The sequence below is a fragment of the Protopterus annectens genome, chromosome 14.part0, assembly GCF_019279795.1.
Source record: "Protopterus annectens isolate FY-2018-M chromosome 14.part0, PAN1.0, whole genome shotgun sequence".
Lineage (NCBI taxonomy): Eukaryota > Metazoa > Chordata > Ceratodontiformes > Protopteridae > Protopterus > Protopterus annectens.
This window is the reverse complement of record NC_056748.1, coordinates 394,403,176-394,426,097: the sequence shown is the minus strand read 5'-3', so window position 1 is coordinate 394,426,097 and position 22,922 is coordinate 394,403,176. Positions and strand designations below refer to the sequence as shown.

General features: G+C 37.1%; 1 protein-coding gene across 1 annotated transcript in view; it reads right to left on the bottom strand.

Moving 5' to 3' along the window:
• The window catches only part of CCAR1 (cell division cycle and apoptosis regulator 1), a 2,906,903-nt gene that overhangs the window by 1,599,375 nt on the left and 1,284,606 nt on the right, over positions 1 to 22,922 (bottom strand). The window contains exons 14-16 of the mRNA XM_044056158.1: positions 8,176 to 8,342; positions 7,201 to 7,411; positions 6,280 to 6,363 (exon numbers count right to left, since the gene is read on the bottom strand). Coding sequence (XP_043912093.1) covers positions 6,280 to 6,363; positions 7,201 to 7,411; positions 8,176 to 8,342 — 462 coding nt within the window. The remainder of the gene's footprint in view (positions 1 to 6,279; positions 6,364 to 7,200; positions 7,412 to 8,175; positions 8,343 to 22,922) is intronic.

Below are 22,922 nucleotides of genomic sequence, written 5' to 3'. Positions count from 1 at the left end.
CCTTCTGCAAAACCCGGAGCACATCCTCAGCGAATAGGTATCTGAATGGAATTAGAATCCTATCACCCACAGTGTCAGCTGTAGTGCTGACAGGTGTGGATGTATCAGGGATCCACTGTTTTGTGTGAGAAGGTCAACTCTGTGGGGTAAGTTGTGGTGATGGCCCTTGGCTAACTGCAGAAGAAGGGGAACCAGTGCTGTCTTGGCCAAAAGGGAGTCACCAGCAAGATTTTTGGTTGGTCCTGTCAAATATTGAACAGGACTTCTGTGATTAAAGGTAGGGGAGGGAATGCATACAGAAATATTCCCTTCCAAGAAAAGGAGAGTGTGTCTACTTTCCAAACCAGAGGACTTGGGACTCTGGCACAAAATTTGGAGGTTGTCTGTTAAGTAAGGCAAATAAATCTATTTGAGGAATACCCCATTGGTGGACTATGTCCAGGAACACATCTTTGTGAAGCATCCATTAGTGGAACTGAGTCAAGAACCTGCTCAGGGAGTCTACCATGATGTTCCGGTTGGAGGGAATGTACACTGTCTGAACAGTCATCTGGTATTGGGCAAAAAATTCCCATATCAGAACAACCAACCTGCAAAGGAAATAGGATCTGGTCCTCCCTTCCCCCCTTGTTCATATACCAGAGGACTGTCATGTTGTCTATGAACAGTTTGAGAGGGCCTGGGCAAAGAAGAGGGTGAAATGCTTGCAGAGCTAGCAGCAATGCTCGTACTTCCCTGATGTTGGTGTGTTTTGTTTTCTGGGAAGAGGATCAAACTCATTGAACTGTAAATCTGCCCAAGGCTGCCTACCAGTCCATGTCTGAAGCATCTGTGTAAAGTTTTAGGACTGGAGTGAAAGGGTGCAGAAGTAGTCCTGGATTTATGGCTACCTGTTGGATCTACCAGAGCAGTTCCCTCTTTAGACAAGGAATGAGGGGGACTTTGTACTACAGTGGGTGAGAATGCTGGATCCACACAGATCTGAGGAACCACTGGAATTTCTTCATGTTGAGTCTTGTCATTGGCACTATGGGAATGTTTGATGCCAGGAACCCCAAAACACTAAGGAACTCCCTGGCTGTGATGTGAGTCAAGGGGAGAAGGGAGTGAAAGACGGACTGAAGGTCCTGCACCTTCTCAGAAGGAAGTGACACTCTCATCGTCTGTCTGGATTTGACAACCCAGGAGAATGTGGTCCTGTGAATGGGTGAGGACTGACTTTCTGAAGTTGATGGTGAATCCCACTTTTCCAAGGAGGGAAATTGTAGTCTCTAGATTTTGGGGTAGAGTGTGAGGAGTTGGAGCCTGTAACAGCAGATCGTCCAGGTACTGAAAAATCTGGATACCCAAAAGCCTGTAATGTGCAATCACTGAGTGAGCCAGACATTTTGTGAACACCCTTGGATCTGAAGAAAGACCAAAGGGGCAAGGCAAAGAATTGAAAATGTCAGGAACCCACAGAAAAATGTAAGAATTTCCTGAATATAGGGTGAAAGGGGATGTGAAGGTAAGCATCTTTTATATCCAGAGATGCCATTTATCCCTGTGGAAGAGCTTGATTGAATATGCGGATAACCATCAAAGTTGTGAACAAGAGATTAGTAATCTCAAGTAAAATGTTCCGAACACACAAACACTTTATTAAAACATGAGGTTAAGATGGGTAGAAATTTAAAATTTCTATTCGAACATCCTATACCACCAGCACCCCTTAACTTTAACGGTACCATTCAGTGTGAAGCTTGCCAAGAGTGCCCCTTTATTTTAGAATGTTCAGCTCTGGTTTTACAAAATATATCCTTTGTTATCCACTTGAAAAATGGTAACTGTGCAACTAGAGGAATTGTTTACATTGCTATCTGTGATAACTATCAATTTTTTATGTGGGTAAAACAGAAAGACAGCTGAGAAAAAGAATTTATGAACACCACTATGCCATCTTTAGGGAGAATTCGAATAAAGCTCTCTACAAACGCACACAAAGTTGTGAAGGTTCAAATAAATTCATGTTTGAGATCCTGGATATTATTCCCAAAAATCCCAGAGGAGGCTGGTGGGAGACACAAACAGAAAGACATGAGTTATTTTGGCAATTAAAATTAAATGCCACCAGGTTTGGATGAACAAATTTCAATTCTACCTATCTTAAAAATCAGAATGCAAGACTTATGAGTTTAGTTTTGACAATGGGAAAGATTTTTAACATTTTAATGACATTGGTATTGTATTTTACACATATATATTGGTCTTAGTACATTTTTTAATATTCCTTGGAATATTTTAGGTTATTTTGACTAATGTACCTTTAATGAAGGAATTAACGAATTTAAATATTTAATTGAAGTCACATGGCTTTTTAGTAACAAGCAATACATTTAAGTGGTAATTTGGTTGGTAATTATGTTCTGAAGAAGTCCCAGTTTTGCAGGGATGAAAGCGCTTAACCTCATGTTTTAATAAAGTGTGTGTTTGGAATATTTTTGGACCATTTTACTTGAGATTATCAATCTCTTGTTCGTACTTTTGCTGGCTGTCCACATACTCGGGCTTTTTTATGTGGAGTCACTGGTTTTGGTGAGCTTGTTTGTGCTGTTAAAGGATTTATCATCTCTGTGGAAGAATAAGAGGGAACAGAATCTGGAGTGTCAAGATTCTGAAAGCAGGGACCTTTAAGAAAGTGTTGAGATGGGATAAATCCAGGACTGGTCTCCAGGGGCCATCCTTTCTGGGCACCAAGTACATTCTTGAATAAAAAGCCTTTCCCTCTTGCGGTTTGAGGGACCCTTTGAATACAGCCCTGTTGCCAAAGCTCCCAAAGGAGCTTTGGGAAGTGGGGCAGCTGCTCTCAGGGGGGGTTGAAGGATGCCCATGGGGGGGGGGGGGTGTGGAGTGCCAAACTATGAAGTATCCTTTTTTGATTATGGAAAGAACCAAGTTGTCTTGGGTGATGCTTTCCCAGACCCTGTGAGTGTTTTATAAGACATCTGCAGGGTAGTCATCGTCTCCCTGCTTTGTCAAGAAAGGACTGTCTTTGTTGTGAGGGTGCCTGAGAACTCCTAGGGTTCTGTTGTCTCTTGCCTCCTCCAAAATGCTTATTGGAGGATGCTGAGTACGGCTGTGGACAAAGACAGGTTTAGAAGGGAAATTCCTATGAAAACTTGGCACAGGAGAAACCAAGATGTGTTTCAACTCATTGAGTTCCTTAGTTTTTTCTGTAGGGACTTAAAGAAAGACGCTACTACTGGACCAAATAAGGCTGAATTATCTAATGATGCATCCTTTAATTTAGATTTAAAATCATCCTGGAGGGGCTGCAACCTAAGCCAGGAAAATCTTCTGAGAACTGAACCAGTAGCAGCTGCCCTGGTACAAGCATCCACAGCACCATAGCTGCATTTAATGGAGTGTCTTGCAACTTGGGAGGAAGCTCCCAAAATAGAGGGCCAAGGCTTTTCATTCAGTACCTGGAAGATCTGAAATGCTGCTTGATGCCCGAGGCAAAAGTTCTAAGGTGTACTTGGTCATTTGTGTCTGATAACGGATAGCCCTGAAAGCCAAGGTGGCTGAAGTATAGGCCTTTTTTCCCAGTCTCTCAAGGGTTCTACTCTCTTTGTCTGATGGGAGAAGGGTAGTAGAGGGAAGCAACCTAGACGGTTTATCTGTAACTACAGAAATGACTGATGGGTCTGCAGCAGGACACCTAAAGAGGAACTTACAATCCTCAGGGACCTTGTAGAAGCGGTTCAACTTCTGAGCAGCCTGGGAGTCTGTGATTTGGGAAGCATTATGAAAGGCATCCAGAAATGCAGAATGCACTGGTGGAACTACAGAGGAGCTAGGGAAATCAACTTGAAGAAGCTGATAGTATCTTTTCTTGGACATCAGAAATTTGGGAGGTGTTCCACTTAAAGTGTTTTCCCATTTTCAGAACAGTTTCACCAAATGGAATCTTTTCCATAGGGGAATCAGCTTCGACTGACTCCTCTCCTCAGGGGAAACATATTTCTGTGAAGAGGGAATTTGTGTTGAGTAATCCAAGGATTCCTCTTCATCAGAGGAAAAATGATCAGAGGAATCACTGCCCCTAACCCTTTTTTGAGAAGGAAGGTGAGGAGGCAGAGAAGGTGGCTGCTTGAGTGATATGAAAGCCTGAAAGGAACTTTGGGAAAAGGCCAGCCAATCTGTTTGACCCTCTTTAGCAAGGGACAAATGTTTGTTTTTTCTTGGCAGGAGAAACAATTTTATGCAACACTGGAGGACAGGACAAAGATCTGCATTGAAAAGTGCCTGACTCAACTTCTTCTCTCACTAGAGTTTATGGTACCCCCTAGGGTCCTTCATAATAATGACCCTAAGTTCCTCCATGGCATCATGAACAGACATCTGTTCTACCTCCAAAAAAGTGCTCGCGGCCGAAGTCAAGGCGGGCTCAGCCTGTGAATCCGCACCTGAAGTTGGATGTGCCTCCGGGTTGACTAACTCCTCTGGAAAAATGTCTGATGGTGGAGGTGCAGCGGAAGGCACAGGCCTAGGCTTCTTAACCTTGTGCTTTACCGGCTCAGTGGGTCGGACCCCAAGGTACCTTCCATACCCTTCGCTAATAATTTAAGCCGTTACCTAAATAGATAGTAAGAGAAGAGAGCCTGCTTCTAAGGGTCTTGGGTACAAAGGCCTGGCAAATGCTATAGGACTTAAGGTCGTGGCTAGGCCCTAAGCAAAACAGACACTGTAGATGAATATCCTTATGTGGAATTTGTCTTCTACACTATCACTTGCTCTTCTTGGATGATATAACCAAAACAGTAGTAAAGAGAAAATTTTCCCCAACGGGGCACTTATTTGAAAAAAAAACTTCGCAATCACTGAAACGATTAGACAAAAAGGCAGAATGATGTTCTGACTGGTGGCAGAAAACTTCTGAGGATGGTACGTGCATATGTCGCTTTTATGGCCTACATCTGAGTGCAGTCTACAGACTGTGTACTGCATACCCTTGAGTAGTACAAGGCTTGTATACTGGCCGATGTCGGGTAGCCTTCCAGCAGGACATCCCTCGGGTTATGACTACTTCAATTAGTGAATAGAAGGACATCTATGCATCTGTCTGAGAATTAAAATTTCCCATCTCATACTCTACTGATTCAGAGCAGAATGACTTGGGTTGTCCTTACAGGAAAAGCAAAAAGATGGCTGAAGTTGTACTGAACATGCTAAAGAATCAAATGACACCTGTCTGCCACTAAAAACTATATAAATGTTTTTTTCTTCCTTGCAATGGTGCTTCAGTTAAATTATTTGTGTGGTTAACAACTGGAAGCTTGTTTCGTAACAACTGAAATCTTTGTCATCTGAGAATAGGTGGCAACCAGATAGCTCAAGCTTGTTTGTAGAAGTGGAGAGTTCTACAGCAAAACAGGCGGAAAATGCCTTTGAACAATTTAAGCAAAACTGTCACAGTTACAGAAGAGAAAAATAAATACTTATCAGTCTTTCCAAAAGAATCAAATGGTGACATATCGGTGAGGTGCTTCCACAACAGTTACCTATATGTTCCAACAGTAAGAAGGAACTAACAGAGTAATTCTTCCTTTCACATGAAGACGCATATGACCCCCACAACACACTCACAAGCGACATGTCAGTCATGGGAAGTGGGGTGCGGTTCTTCAAAATGAACTGCTTGAAAATCTACTACTTTTTCTCAGCAACACAAAGACCATGACTCTCTTTACACCAGACCACACTATATCACATAATTAACATGAATAGTATGGTCTCCACAATCACATGCAGGGATTAGTATATATGTTTGAGGTAGTCTTACCATGTAAATAAAGAACAGCTGATAACACTACAAAATTATTTTATATGCATCTCAACAGTTGTGAGTTATGCAAAAAAAAACACTCCTGAACCCAGCCTGAAGATCTTATTTACTAGCAGGAGCAGTGGACTTGCTTAGAGAACCCTTTTCAGACACTTCTGTAGCCAAAGACAGACAGACGCGTGCGCGCACACACACACACACACATTATATATTACATATATATGTCTACAGAACTGCAAAGTATTCACAACAGTATTTGTTACACCAAGAAGACATATACATCTATGTTTCAAAGAAATTATATAAGTAGTTGGATAAGTCCATTTACATTCAACGTTTGAAGAATAAGAAAATCACAACAATTTAAGTTAAGACAAAAGCAATGCAAAATAGATTACATACAGACTAAAGACTAAATAAATATCAACATTTACAACATAAGCAATACATACCTTCATTGACTTTGGATCCAGTTTTGACCAGTGGGTAGGTGTACAAGTCTCCTTGGATTCTCCACCATCTTTTTCTTCTTCTTCCTAACAAATGAAACAAACAGTAACCTTTTACATGTTCATATCTTGCATTACTAAATTCTGAAATTATGCAGCGGTTCTCTACAAGAAGTTAACATTACAACTGCTTCCATGACTGACTGACTGACTCCTGGATATATTTCACAAAAATGACATCTGCAAAGTGATCTACCATTTTAGCTGATCAACAGCCATTCAATATGCTAATTCAATCAAAGGCAGATCTGTGAACACAAAAGGATGATAAATTACAACATAAACATAAAAGGCCATTTTGGATTAGCAGTTACTAACATTTTCCAATAAACTGCCTAATATTTCTAAGTCACTTTACAGTACAAGACTAATAAATATACACATGTCCATTGTGTTCACTATATAAAAACTCATTCATCCATCTGTCACAAAACTCTTAAACAAAATATGTTTAATATTAATATAATGAGAAAAACTAATTTGAAATTCTACACAAAAGGGTGATATAATGAAATATTTCAGGAACTTTTAGATGGCTAGTTGCACTATACTGACCACAACAACTGGTCCTTAAGTTCCAGCAACTATTACGTCAAACATATTTATCATCTTTGGTTCTCTCTTTTCTTTTGTTTTTTTTTAATCATGTTAGTTTAATAATAGCTCCAAAGCATAGCTGTATGACAAATCATCATAAAAGAATACACTGTTGCTGAAAAATTGCCAGTCATTGTGGTCTAACAATTACGCATCTCCTAGACCTGAATATATATGCATGTTGTGTGGTATTGTTGGGTGCAGTTTATGCCTGTACTCCTGTGCCTGTGAAAAGCAAAAATAGAAAAATGGATTAGCATTCAGTGCCTGTTCTCCATCAGCCTCTTTGTGTTCAGCGTGGAGCTTCTCGAACAACTGCTGCTTGTATCCTCGGGAAAGGGATTCCCACTCTGAACGGGTGGGAAGGCAATGCCAAACATCCGGGAAAAATAAAACAACCGTCTCCACATGTGCTGGAATTGTACGCCCCTTGTGGGTCTCCTCAGGGCGGTGGTAGCGAATCTCTGCAAAACGGTACCTGTTGCAAGGGAAGAAGTGTGTTGGAAAAGAGAATTCTATAAGACTTTTTAATAGAGCCTATGTCACTTGTAGCACATAAAGAGAAGATATATCTGTTTGAACAATTCAAGGTTTTCTCTAAGCATGTTTAATGAAGCCATGTCTTTCCTTCTGGCAATATATCAGCTGCAGGTTAATGTCCTTAAACTGATAAAAACTGCAAGCTAATGGCTTACAGTTCCGTAATGATTTAAGATACCACTGATAATTCAGTCCTATTGAATATACCATAGAAATGTTATAAGATTAATTTCATGAACAAGGAAAAGACTGAATGAGCTGCATGTGGGTAACCACTATTTAAGTCCTATATTCTCAATTTACATTTTGAAAACCCATACAGTAACTGTTAAATACAAAACATGCAGAAAGAGAAAACCTGGCTTCATAATGTGACTAGGAAGGAAAATTCTTTGTCCCCACTGACGATTATCTTCTTCTGCTATGCACAAAGTAAAGAATTAATATACAAGAAAATTAGGACTTCACAATGTTGTAGGACAGAGGCATGTTCTAGCAATCATTACAGAAAGAATACACGTGTATAAAATCAACAAATATCTAAATCTAGTTAAAGTAACATGTTTCACAATGTCAAGTAAATGACCTCGCATCACCTTCAGTTTTTCTGGGAATGTACAGAATTGCTATAAAACAAAATGTCTACCACACAAATGCAAGCTTTGCAAAGTGGCACAAACTAATCTTGACCTCTCTACTTACCACTGCGTACACCCACTCAGATCAATGCCAGTCAAAGCCTTACAACAACGGATTGCAGTCTTGATTAATACCAAAGGATCCTTCTCAGGGTCCTGTCCATCTAAAGAAGGAGACCAGTGTCCTCCAATAGCCATGGCTTCATCTTTGCCCTTCATACCAACTAGGAACTGAAGAATGGAACAACATATGGTTTAGATTTCTTAGGATCTTCATACTACCAATGTTCTTTTTACATGCAGAGCAGCAAAGCTGCTTAACAGCTACTTCACTACAGTTTTATACATTATGTGACAACTTAAATTTCTAACAGTAACACCAATAATCAAGCAACAGAGTTCAGCAGATGTATTTCTATTGTTCAACTTACAACTTTACTTGGCCAGAGAATACTGAACATAGAAATGCTAAAAGCAAACATACAAATAGAAATAGCTCTTATAACTCTTCCTTTACGCACAACAGAAACTCAGTTAAGCACTTTCAACTAAAGATTTCATCAGAATCAGATAGTGCCTTCAAGTATAGAATGGGTAGAAAGTCCCATCCCCCAAAGAAGGCTGCAGTGACAGCAGTGGCGCTGTTGGAATGGGCAATAACCTGGCCAGGAATAGACTTGCCACAGTACAAGTAACAGAAGGAAATGCACTAAACCAACCAGGCAGACATAGTTTGTCAGTAACAAGACTAACCTCTCTCCCTGTTTGTATGCAAGTAGAATTTTGGACGTACATTCTCATCAAGAGAATGCATGCTGGGGGGTGTGGCTTGGATGGCACGCTGGAAGCAGCACAAATTCTCTGCAGTAATACAATTCTTCTGACAGGAATTATTTAGAATAATCACCAAAAATAACTTAAAAATGGAAGATTCACAATCTAGAAGCTTCAAGCTCCTTATTGGTGTATTTTTTAATTCTATAGTTATTATATGTTCCTGTCAAAATCAACAGAAGAAAAAGAAGAGAGAGAAATTCAACAGATGAAAGATGGGTCAACTGAAATCCACCCAGCAGGAAAACTCTATGAAAAAGGAAACACACTCAATCCTTACAAATGTACAAGACTTAATACTAAAAATTGACAAATCAGACCTTAAAGTGGATAAAATTAAAGAAGATTCAACCAAACAGATTGAAATATTGACATACTAAAACAACAAAAGATCCAAATAACAGCATTGGAGGAAATCAGTCTCAGACACTGACTGTAGACTAACGAAGGAGAAAAGAATATTGGATACCTTCTACAGCAAAATAAAAAACTAATAAATAAAATTGATGACTTAGAAAACTGGTCCAGAAGGAACAGCATCAGAATCTATGGGATACCACAAGGAATGGAAGGAGACAATGCAGCAACCTTCTTAACTACATGGCTTTCTACAACTTTAAACCTACTTCAGTATTGAAAGAGCCCACAGATCCTTATCTACAATCTCCTCTGGCAGTAAAAGTATCCATCCAAAATCAATCATTGTAAAATTTATATCCAGCCAAGATAAAGACCTCATATTAAAAACTGCCTGGGCTCTTTCTCCTCTAAAAATAAATGACCAGATAATTAGATCTGACAATGACTACTCCCTCAGCTATTACAACAAAAAGAAAAACTTTCATTCCTCTCATCAAAACACTAAAACGAGCTGGCATTAAGCACAACTGATTTATGTTGCCAAGATAAGATTCTGCCTTCCAGAAGGGAAAAAAAACTTTTGAAACCCTTGAAGAAGCAAACACCTTTGTTAAGAAGAACAAATGGATACCACTTCTGCTTTAAAGAGACAAGCAGCTAAAACAGACTGGTCAGTAAAAAAAAAAAAAAAAAAATCTAGAGACAAATTAATGAAACATATATATAATTTTCTTTTATTTTGATAAAGTATTATCATACATTTCCTCAGAACATCATCTCTGCAAATAAGGTAAAATGTTTTGTTATTATAACTTAGTTAACATCAACTAGAATAGAATTTAATATATATATATATATATAAATATCAAAAAGCATACGTTTGTTCAATTGAATGAGACTAACTTGGAAGATTGTAACACCACACAAACTATTAAGTAAGTTGCAAACCACTCCTAATTATGTTGCATACTGACCTATTGATGGTTAGTGATTATACTGCAGAGAAAATTATTTTTGACTGTTGTTTGGTGTTGGTCTCGATGTTCTGCTTTTATAAAAGATCAGCAAAGCTTCTCCATGAAGTGTCTGATGCAGTGCTAAGTATACAACTCTAATATCTTAGTTGCCTCAAATTATAATGTTGTATTAAAATCTTTACTCTTAGTGAGACCAATATATAATGGGATATAGAGGTCTAGGTTACTGACAAGAAAGCATGCGGTGATGTGTTAGGGTCTAGGCTGCTGATGTACTTTATTATTTTTGTTCTTTCCCTTCTTCTACAGTTAGTAACAGCACACTGCAAAGAGTTTGCTTGTGGTTTTGGGTGGGAGGTAGTTGATTTGCTGGTTCAGGATGTCTTATATGCATTGTATGCATTACCGTGCACTTAAAACTTTAACTTGAGTAAAGCGGTAAATCCGCACATCCGTGAGCCCTACACGTAAAAACTTTACCCTGGCATACCTATTCCCGCCCTCCTGCCTTAATTTGCTTCGGAATTTTTTCTTAACAACCTCAAGCTCATGGACACTCTTATAACATCATATTTATGCGGAATCCTTGGCTGTGGTTCTTTGGTAATCTCTCAATGACCTCTGACCTCTCACTTAATTCCGGAACTGTTAGATATTCCGGAAAGCCACAGTAAGTGAAATGGTAGCTAATTCCTTATTTTCTTGTGCACAGATGTATAGTCCCTTTACAAAAATGGCTATATTGGACACTAAAAGACAAGTCCTGCCTGAATGCACATAGAATCGCTCAATGATTGACGATCACTGATATCTATTTGTGAGTATCAGACTTCTTGATGACACGGTTTGTTAAAAGCTGTTCTTATAAATGCATTCTTATAGAATTCTTTACTAACAGAGTATTTTTTTGCTGATTAAAATATGAGTGCTAGTATTGTTTCATATGGTGATTAAAAGGCAGAGTTTGTTCCATAACTAATAACTAATATTTACTGTAAGTAATGCTTAGTTAAATACATCTCCAGTTAATGGATTTTGAACATTATCAGACAACTAGAGCTCGTTAACATAGTTTATGTCTTTAACCCAAAGTGGTACACTTTCTAATCTTAAAGGGAAGCAAAATAAGAGTAGACAGCTTGCTTTTAACATCCTGAGGGGAAATAGATATTTTGGATCTCAAGAGAGTTAATGTACCTAATGCAGTGTAGCAATTTGGGAAGAAATCATTTGTAAATTAAGCAGACCAGTCTAATTACAGAGATAAAATACTCTGCCTATATATGTATGCCTTTTTTTTTTTTTTTGCATTACACAACAGCAATACATCTTAATGAAAATAGCGTGGTTATATTTGACGTGCTCAACAATAATTTTATAATATATAGCGAAATGTTGACCAATCAGTTGGCATAAGCTTAAGTTCACTACAGTATAGGCTATTGTTACATGATTTTTACTGATTCAACCACCTCAGGGAAAATATACAGAAGTTACGATTAACTGAATATATAGATAATTACTCACTGATTTCTATGAAGTACAATGTATTCACAGAGATACAAATTAGATCAGCTTAAGCCAATTATATTACAAAATATAAATAATGTCACAGACAATTATAAAAGCTTTTGTGAGATGGAAAGTCTGACAGATGGAATATAAGCACCAACTCTGTTTCTTTTCTATGAAACTTTTATAAAACCACTAAGACAATATCAATATCAAATTCAGATGTTGCTTAGATAATATATCTCAGAAATAAATATCTATTTTTGAAACACCTGCTTCTAAATAAGGACCACAGAGACATTATAATGAAGCATTCATCCCTATATCTTTGACATGATATGCTCATATACTCCAGAGAGAAAGGTTGCAAGCTAATTATTACATTTCTGCATTGTAAAACTGGTTTAGACATATAAATGTTGTAATGATGTTCTGCAATACTAATGGTAGATTATAGAGAGAGTCACAGAACACTAACTCATTTTGAAAGACAAAATTAATCTGGTAACTTGCAGTTATTCAGGAAGGTCTTGTTGCAAATGGACTCATTCACTGAAGTACTGTTATAAAACGTGAAACAACAGGTGATGTTACTAATTATGAGTGAAGCAAATTACATACACAGACTTGTGTACATTTTATTTATTACAGAAGCTACTGGAAACAGCAACCATAGTATCAACTATACTATTGTCTACATTCAAATTGAAGTTGTATATCTATTTGTATATTAGCTGGGAGATGGTTATAAATATTACTCTGCAACACCTCAATGAGAGTTATTATACTTCCTATGGGTACCATCAATTCCACACATCCATTTTGGATACTGAAACATCAGAAACTACACAAAGTTTTAATAATTTACAATTATCTAAAATGCACTGTTATGTAATATTCTTATGTACATTATAAAATACACAATATTTTGTGTTTGGTTGGATTTTTTTTGAGCAACTGTTTCCATCGTTATTTTGCTGGTTTGGTTGTTATTTCGATGGATATGGAGGAGGCTGCTATGGCTTTCAATGGTACGGAGAAGGGAGGAGGCGGCCCTAATAGGACTGACAAGCTTACCGACCAACTAACGCAGCTAATCGAGCTGTTAACGCCCACTTGTGATTCACCATTGATGTCATCGACTGAGGTACCGGGTAATCAGGAAATGTTAGCGAGGAGGTATAATAGCGCGAAGGGACCCGCAGTGGTTGTGAAACATGGAATTAATCATAAACAACATTTGGACATGGGACCAGGCACTTCTGGTCACGATTATCCATCGATTTTTAGGACTAATGGGAGCGTTGGAAGTACGGATGCCCTAGATAGGGCGGATGATGGACAAAGACAAAAACAGAATGGTCAAAGGTACCAATTGGACTTTAAAAGTATTATGCATAAAAAATACTGTTTTAATGAGAAAAAATCATCTTCATATGTAAAGACTGATGTTAATTTAACTTATGAATGTAATGTTAGAAAGTTGGATGAGATGTTATTTAAGTATAAAAATATTGAAATGGAGAATGCATATCTGAGGGAATGTTTGAGGCTTAAAATAGTGCCAAAAGGCTTAAGAATTTGTAAATACCCTAATAAAGTAAGGGAAGGGAGCGAGTTTCATTATGAACTAATAGGCATTTTTGACAACTGTGGTTTTGAAATACTGAAAGCCATCATAAAGGATAATGAGATGGAAATGGAAAATCTACATAGTAAAATTGAAGGAATTAATACTAAAATAACTGAAGATTTATTATTTTCTATTGATGAATGTCAAAAGAAATATTATGACACATTAAACAAAACTGAAAACAGTATTAGAAATGTATATGAAAGGAAATGTAGAAAATTAGATGTGCTGTCGAGTGTTTGGAATTGTGCAATAAAGAAGTGGTACGTTCTACCAGCCTTTGGCTCCGCTTTGCTCAACTTGGATTTTGTGTTTGGTTGGATTTTTTTTGAGCAACTGTTTCCATCGTTAATTTGCTGGTTTGGTTGTTATTTCGATGGATATGGAGGAGGCTGCTATGGCTTTCAATGGTATGGAGAAGGGAGGAGGCGGCCCTAATAGGATTGACAAGCTTACCGACCAACTAACGCAGCTAATCGAGCTGTTAACGCCCACTTGTGATTCACCATTGACGTCATCGACTGAGGTACCGGGTAATCAGGAAATGTTAGCGAGGAGGTATAATGGCGCGAAGGGACCCGCAGTGGTTGCGAAACATGGAATTAATCATAAACAACATTTGGACATGGGACCAGGCACTTCTGGTCACGATTATCCATCGATTTTTAGGACTAATGGGAGCGTTGGAAGTACGGATGCCCTAGATAGGGCTGATGATGGACAAAGACAAAAACAGAATGGTCAAAGGTACCGATTGGACTTTAAAAGCATTATGCATAAAAAATACTGTTTTAATGAGAAAAAATCATCTTCATATGTAAAGACTGATGTTAATTTAACTTATGAATGTAATGTTAGAATGTTGGATGAGATGTTATTTAAGTATAAAAATACTGAAATGGAGAATGCATATCTGAGGGAATGTTTGAGGCTTAAAATAGTGCCAAAAGGCTTAAGAATTTGTAAATACCCTAATAAAGTAAGGGAAGGGAGCGAGTTTCATTATGAACTAATAGGCATTTTTGACAACTGTGGTTTTGAAATACTGAAAGCCATCATAAAGGATAATGAGAGGGAAATGGAACATCTACATAGTAAAATTGAAGGAATTAATACTAAAATAACTGAAGATTTATTATTTTCTATTGATGAATGTCAAAAGAAATATTATGACACATTAAACAAAATTGAAAACAGTATTAGAAATGTATATGAAAGGAAATGTAGAAAATTAGATGTGCTGTCGAGTGTTTGGAATTGTGCAATAAAGAAGTGGTACGTTCTACCAGCCTTTGGCTCCGCTTTGCTCAACTTGGATTTTGTGTTTGATAAAATACCTTACACTTATGTACATTTTTCTACTGTGTCAGACTGTAGTGAATCTTTGATAGACATTGAAATGTTTATTTAGTAAATTTTAGCTGCACAGTATTTGCTTTCCTTTAAACATCAAAATATAACTTAATGTTTAGCCCTGATATACTGCCGCTAACAAAGTAATAATACAATTTCATAAACGATTTTATACAAGTATTTACCTGCTGGTAAACACAAAGCAAGAATGGGAAAGGGAGGAAAGAAGAGAAGAAAGAATGAGAGAAGGAAGGGGAAAAAAAAGAAAAACATATTCTCACTGACTAAATAAAATTAATTGTAAGATGTCCCAATCATAGGTTGTCTCATTTAATGTTTTCATTGGATAATTAATCTATTTATTTAAAACAGCTAGCTCAACTTATATGTTACTTCATTTGCCTTTTTCTCTTTTTTTTTTTTTTGAATTAAATATCAACATGCAGTAGTAGAGATACATTTTAGTTAATATGAGCAAGCAGAATTGTTGGGTCTGCAAGTGGGGCCTTATAAAGGTGGTGATGAGTATCTGGCACCCTGTAAAATCTGTCTGGTTTGGCAGGGGCTGGGGGTAAAGAATCTGGAGCGGAGCAAACATCATTGAAAGCATCATCCACCACAGAGAGAACAGGAGGTATAGCTAAGGGCCTGTGCTGTGGGAGGTGCAGAAAGGTCCTAAGTCTTTTTCTGGAGTCTGAAAAATCCTGTTGCTGCCATTGGAACTGTTCTCGCATGGCATGCAAGGTTTCCACAAAGGAGAATTCTTCTGGTGGGGAAGCAGCTGGAATGGATTCTTCAGCATCAGAATCTTCAAAATTGGAGAAGGGAGCCTCAGGCTGGTCAGTTATGTCTGATTCATCAGCAGAATCATCAGAAGACACTGGCTCAGGGGGCTCTGCCCTAGGTCTCTTCTCTGGGGGCTGAGAGGCCCTGTCTGGGTGAGATTGAGATCCTCTAATTAAAGAAATTAAATCTTCTGCCAAAGAAAGCATTTGAGAACTAGAAGAGGGCCTGGATGTGGGGGTTTAACAGGCACTGTTTTAGAAGTCTTGGCTGCTTTAGCCCTGGCGAAGGCCTTAATGGACATGGCAGCAGGAGGCCTAGCAGCACCACATGCTGGGGTAGAGACATCCAAGGGAATGGTGTCTGATAAGTCAACCACCGTAGTGGGTAAAATTTCTGAGGTCGATTCAAGAGTTGTAGCAGGGGCCTCAGTTGTAAGAATAGGTTCAGCTGTACTTTGATCAGTTTTCTCGGTTTCAGCTGAAACCGAGACACTCATGTTTGCTTTACCGTGGTTTCGGCCGAAACCGCGGACCGCGAGTGTCGGTCTTTATCTTTGCGTTTTTTGGGGGTAGTCGGAGGATCCGACGGCATAATGTACGCAAAATCAGAACCGAAAAACTGTTCTGCAAACTCCGACCGACGTCTAAGCGTTCGTCGGTTGAAAGAGGCACAGGCCGAACAGGCTGCTACGTCGTGGGCTGGGCCTAAACAAGGCAGACAGTAAGAGTGGAAATCTTTATGAGGTATTTGTTTACCACAGGTTAAACAATTGTTAACTTTTTCTGACATCGGCTGAGGCAAGAAAGAGTCCCCAACGGGGTACTTAGCTTTAGAAGTCTTCGAAGTAGTATTCGGTAGAAGTAATCTCTGGATCCGACCGACCGGCACTTGCGAACAGCTTCTGCTTCCGCCACGGCAAGAAAGACTGAGGAAAATGGCGTCGGCTGATGCTTTTATACCCGAAGACCAACAGAGATGACGTCGGGTGGAGTGCGACATCAGCCGAAGCCGGACCCGGACTTTGGAATCCGGCCGACTGCAGGGCTGCCTGACGACAGGACAACCCACTTGTTATGACTGCAGATGCATCCATGAAGGACATCATATTAAGCCAGGAACATTAGGTTCCATGTTGAAAGCTATTAATGTATATAATTGTTAAACATCTTCTGTTAACATCCAAATTGTTTTCCATAACAAATGCTCTTATGAATCTACAGTATAAATACCTCAAGAAATCATGACACACACACTATTATGCAATACATTAAGTAATAAAAACATACAAATGTTTATCAATTAATGCAAATGGGCTAAATAACCCTATAAAAAGGGCAAGTTTCAATAAATACCTCTCTCTACATAAAGCAGATATAGTATTTCTTCAAGAATCTCACCTAATATCACAGGATTTAAATAAACTTATATTAAAAAACTAGCACGTATTAATTAGTTCACAATTTAAACACAAAAAGAAGAGGTGTATTAATCCTTTGGAAAAAAAGGTCTGAGATTACCTGAAATCATTGATCTGTACACTGATAATGAAGGAATGCTAGCATTGGTAGTAATCAGACATGAAAAAAATACTATTCCCTTATAAACTCTTACTGGATTCCTAGAATTGGTGCAAAAACAGCAAGGAAACACTTAGACGGGATAACCTTACACTCCAGAGGTGAGCTGATAATAGCAGGAGATTTTAATATTCTTCTCTCTCCTAGTGAAACAACTAACAGTAAATCTTTTAAACTTTCTCCAGCTGTAAAACATCTAAAAAACTGTATTACTTCAAGAAATCTAAAAGATATTTACCATATAAAGCAACCCAGCTCCCTAAATTTCTCACATTACTCATACAGGTTTGGGACACAAACTAATATTGACAAAAATCCTGGTATCAAGCTATTTTCTAAAACACATAATGTTCTATTAACGTCCTGCCCCCTTTCTGACCACAACACTATCTTATTTGATTTAATATTACACTCTGAAAATCTAAATTTCTGCCAAATAATCCCAGCTTATATTACAAAAATAAAAGGTTTTCTAGACTGAATACTGACAGAAATAAATCAATTTATAGAAATAAATAACAATGGGGAAGTATCAGATATAATATTAAGGGACACTTTAAAAGTCATGTTACATGGAAGAATTAAAAACTGGTACCTACAAAAAAAGAAAGAATGGGACAAAAAATTAAACAATATCCAAAATGAAATGGATAGCTTAAAACAGAATCTCTCACCTAATAAGATAACCCTGGACAAAATAAATAAACTAAACAAAGAATAAGATATCTTACACCATAACATTTCAACAATCTTAGAAAAAATTAAATTATATTCATATGCTACAATCCTAAAAGTTTACATAAAACTGCGGTAAGGTCAAAGTGTTTAAAAGAAAAAATCATATAAAAGAAATGATACATACAGAAAATAAGAAAACAATAAGAGCAACAGACATGAATAACATGACATTACTTGAGGAAATATTATGGAAATTTGAATATTTCTACAACAGATATAAAAGATGACAAAACTTAAGAAACATTTCAAAATGAAAATATCTTAAAATATCCATCTCCTGCTAACTTTGTCAAAATAGATAAGCTGTTTACTTTCACAGAATTAAAAGATCAAGTAAGTAAACTAAAAACTAACAAAGCACCCGGGCTAGATGGATTAATCTCCGAGATATAGAACATTCTACCTGATAATATATTAAAAATTTTACTAAATGCATTTACTGAAATCAAAACTATGGCTATTTCCCAACCTTCTTGGAAATACTCTCTTGTCTCACCTATATTGAAACCACATAAAGAACCTACCTTGTGTTCATCTTACAGATCTAACTCACTCAAACATAGATTATAAAATCTTTATGTCCATATTAGCAAACCAAACTGGATTTATAAGAAATAGGAAAGTACAGGACAATATAATAAGACTTCTATCTCTAATAGACTTAGCAAATAAAAAGAAAAACAAACTGACCATTATGAGTCTAGATATAAAGTGCTAGATTCCCTTAATTGGTCCTATTTATTCAAAACATTGCAACAATATAAATATATTCTCCCTAGCTTTTTTAATTCTAATCAAAACACTTTATCAGAATTCTACTTCATTTGTGAAGATAGGTTCATTCTTATCATCTCCCTTTACAGTTTTAAAAGGTACTAAACAAGGTTGTCCCCTATCTCCCCTGCTTTTTGCTCTTGCTATAGAACCTCTAGCTAATTACATTAGAAAAAATATTTATATTAAAGGATACACCATTAACAATGACCTATCTCCAAAACTACAACTTTTTGCCGATGACCTATTACTAATTAGTAATAACACTGAGACATCTTTAGATCATCTACTCAATACTTTAGATCTATTTGAAAGTCTATCAGGATTAACATTTAATCGCAATAAAACCCAAACCTTTTTAATAAATAAGAATGTCACAAGCAATATTTGAAATTACAAACACTTTAACTGGGATACTACACAAATTACATGCTTAGGTGTCTCCATTAACTCAAATCTTAATGATACAATCTCCATTAATTATAAAAGCTTAATTAGCACAATCACAAATCTCACAGACAACTGGAATAGTTTTGTTTTTCCATTTAAAGATAGATTAATGTTAATCAAAATTATATTACCTAAAATCTCATTTATCAGCCAGTCCCTAATGATTCCCCCACTCAAAACAGTCGTACATCAAATTAACAATATTTTAATAAAATTTCTTTGGCACCCAAAAAAACCCAGAACATCCTCACCATGGCATACTGCAAGTTGGGAAGAAGGAGGTATTGTTTCCCAAACACTGAACTTTATTTAAATGCCACTATCCTTAATTTGATTTTATTAAGTTCCTCTTGCTCTTCACATTGGAACTTGATATATGAAACAATACTAATCTCTAATAATTTTTTTTCGAACCTTATTAGATTAAATCAAAACATTTTTATTTGGTCTTTAAAAAAGTATACACAAGAAAACAAACAATCTAAAATCCTGTTCTTTCATTAATCACATACTACTGAAAAGATTTTCCCAAACTAATCATTTAATCAAAAAACTGTTAATATCTATCTTTCCAATAGCTTATACTCACAAAGGCTTAATCTCCTTTGATTCCCAATAAAATGTATGATTTTAAAGAGAGAAACTTGCTCTAATGGAATCAAGTTCTTATCTATAAATAAAGTTCATTCATCTAATTATCTAACAGACAGACATAGTTTAAATAAAAATAATTGGCTCAATATACAAATCTGTAAGGAATTTTTTTTTTATAATACAATAATATTATCATTAGACATCCATGATAATAACACACCAAAAGCTTTGGAACTGATATACAATATTATAAACAGCTCCCTAAATGGTACCTCATTCACATCTTATAAAACTATCAGATCAGATTTTAACTTTATAGATGCCTCATATTAGAATTACTCTACAAAAATTAACAATAAAGAATTCAATACAAATAACAGAAAACTCTTAATAAGATCAAAAGGAAAAACAACAATCTCCCCCTATTGGAAGATATATACTTGGAAATTTCTTCATAGATGCTATTTAACACCAATAACAATGGGCAAAATAAATAAATAAAAAATGTTGGCGATGTAATGCAGAAGATGCTGACTGGTGTCATATGATTGTTACCTGTAAAATGTTACCTTTATTTTGGAACAAATATAGAAATTTCTGTAATGCAGTATGGAATGATAAATGCAGAACTTTTGATTCACTTATTTTATTTAATGTATTGATTCCAGAGGTTATACCCAAAACTCAAATACACAAAAAAATAACTCTCCTCTTTCTTTTAATCAATAATTTATTTGTTTAGCCAAGTCTCTGTGTGATAAAGAAATTTCAAACAAAGCTCAAGACAAAAAACTCAACTCATCAATTAATTGCTTGGAAAAAGTTGCGTTCTTTACTGAGAAAATTTTAAATGATTTCCTGGATGTATATAAACAGAAATGCATTATTTGTTATGGACCTTGTACATAGTTCATTTTTGTTATTATTGTAAACAGAATGTTCTTTATTGTTCTCATTAAAATAAAAACAATTTATGAAAAAAAAAGAAGAGAATGCATGCTGCAAATCTTGCCATCAGAAAGCAGCCAAGAGAACACACCCGTGCACAAATTTACCACAACAGATGTTCAAATAAAGCAGCTGCAAAACTAGTAACAAATGGGATGTATCCTGCTAAGGATACCATACATCCAGTCAATCTATAAAAGTCTAGGTGACTTCCTCTGACAATGTACATTTGACCTATGCATAACAGTATGTGCTGGTACACAGGAAACATATGAGTGCGAGGATCCTTTCAGCATTTCTGTCCCAGGAAAAAATTACTGAGACAAATTCACAGATAAAAAGTACCCAGACATACAAGGAAAGAGTGGAAGATAGGGAAAATAAGGCTCCACCTCATCTAAACGTGTCACAGTAAATAAGAAATTTGAGGGAAGGAAGGTAGGGGCATACACTGCAAGAGTGATCTATTTGAACATCTCAATTTATGGTAAGTTCTTACACAACTGTACTATTTTCTTCATTAGATCACTGTTGCAGTATTGCTGAAAAATGGGAATATTCCGAAAGCTTTTAAACTAACAGGGTAAAGGTCTGAGGTACTCATCCAGGGACCAGTATCCCCTGCATTATGGATCTGGCAAAATCAGCTCTGACTTTTGAGAAGGCATCAATCTTGTAATGCTTAGTAAAGGTGTAAATAGATGACCAAGTGGCTGCTTTCTGAACAGATCTTGAATCCAGACTCCTGAAAAAGGCATCAAAACAGCAATACAACAGTTCTTTTAGACTGAAAATTTACCTAATCTTAAGAGTGATTTTCATAGAAAGAACAACAAAAGGAAATTGCAACAGAACTCCACCTGAAGATGGTCCATTTAGAAAGTGGTAAGCCCATATCTTTTTCCCTGAAAGAAACAAACAATTGATCAGATTCCTTGGTGGACTCTGTTTTGTCCATACAGAAATGTAATTGTCTGTGAACAATTAATAAATTAAGATCCCTCCCCCATTTTGATGACTAAGTAAAAATGTAGGAATGTGAACAGATGGATTTAGAGAATTTGTCATCAGAAGGATGACTTTTAGGAAAGTACAGTTGTGTGCACTTACCATAAATGTAGATGTTCGAGTGTGTTCACTGCTGCAGTCATTACATTTGGGGTAATTTTCTGGCAGGTTGCCCTCAGTCGGCCTGATTAACAAAGTCTTGGGTCCTGCATCAGTTGCTGTTCCTTCTTCCAAGACGTCAGATCATCAGGGGTATAAAATATGCAGCCGACGCCATTACATTAGTTTTTCTTGCCCCAGATGTCAGGTGCCCCCCAAATGGGGAGCAAAATATATAAGTAATTAAAAACACAAAAATATACCTCCAAACAAAAGCAAATACACCAAAAAGGCTTTTAAGCATAGTAAAAGAAAGTAGAGGTATAGTAAGAGAAAAACAGGGGGCTGGAGGGAGGGTAACCAGGACTGCAACAGTGAATACACTCAAACATCTACATTTATGGTAAGTGTACACAACTGTACTATGCTCTTCGTGTTTCACTGTTGCAGTCATTACATTTGAGTAGATTCCCAAAGCTATGGTTGGGAGGATGGATTTGCACAGCATTAGGACCAGCTATAAGGCCCTGCAAAACAGCAGTGGTAAAGCCAGCTCTGGATTTAGAGAAAATTGTTAAGTGATAATGCTTGGTGAAAGTATGAACTGAACTCCAGGAAGCAGCTTCTAGAATATCCCTGGTAGGAACACCTCTGAGAAAGGCTGTAGAAGTAGATACAGCCCTGGTGGAATGAGATCTGATCCCCTGGGGGATAGATTTTCCATGGTGCTTATAGCAGAAATGAATACAATGGTTTATCCACTTAGAAATGGTTGGTTTTGAAATAGCCTTCCCCTCTGCCCCTGCAGCAAATGCTACCAGCAGTTGTTCGGATTTCCTTCAAGATTTAGTCCTGTCCAAGTAGAATCTAAGTTGTCTGTGTACATACAATGAATGCAGAATCCACTCCCCCTTGTTCTGTGGATTGGGATGGAAAGTTGGCAAATGAATGGACTGATTAAGAGCCACAATGGATACCACCGTGGGCATGAAGGATGGACTGGTCCTGATTGACACCCTATCCGCATGAAAGATGATGAAAGGCTCCACTGCCATAAGGACCTGTAATTCAGATATCCTGCTAGCTGAAGTGATAGCTAAAAGGAAGGCTGTTTTCCAGGAAGGAAAGTTTAAGTCTGCAGTAGCAGCTGGCTCGAAAGGAGGTAGAG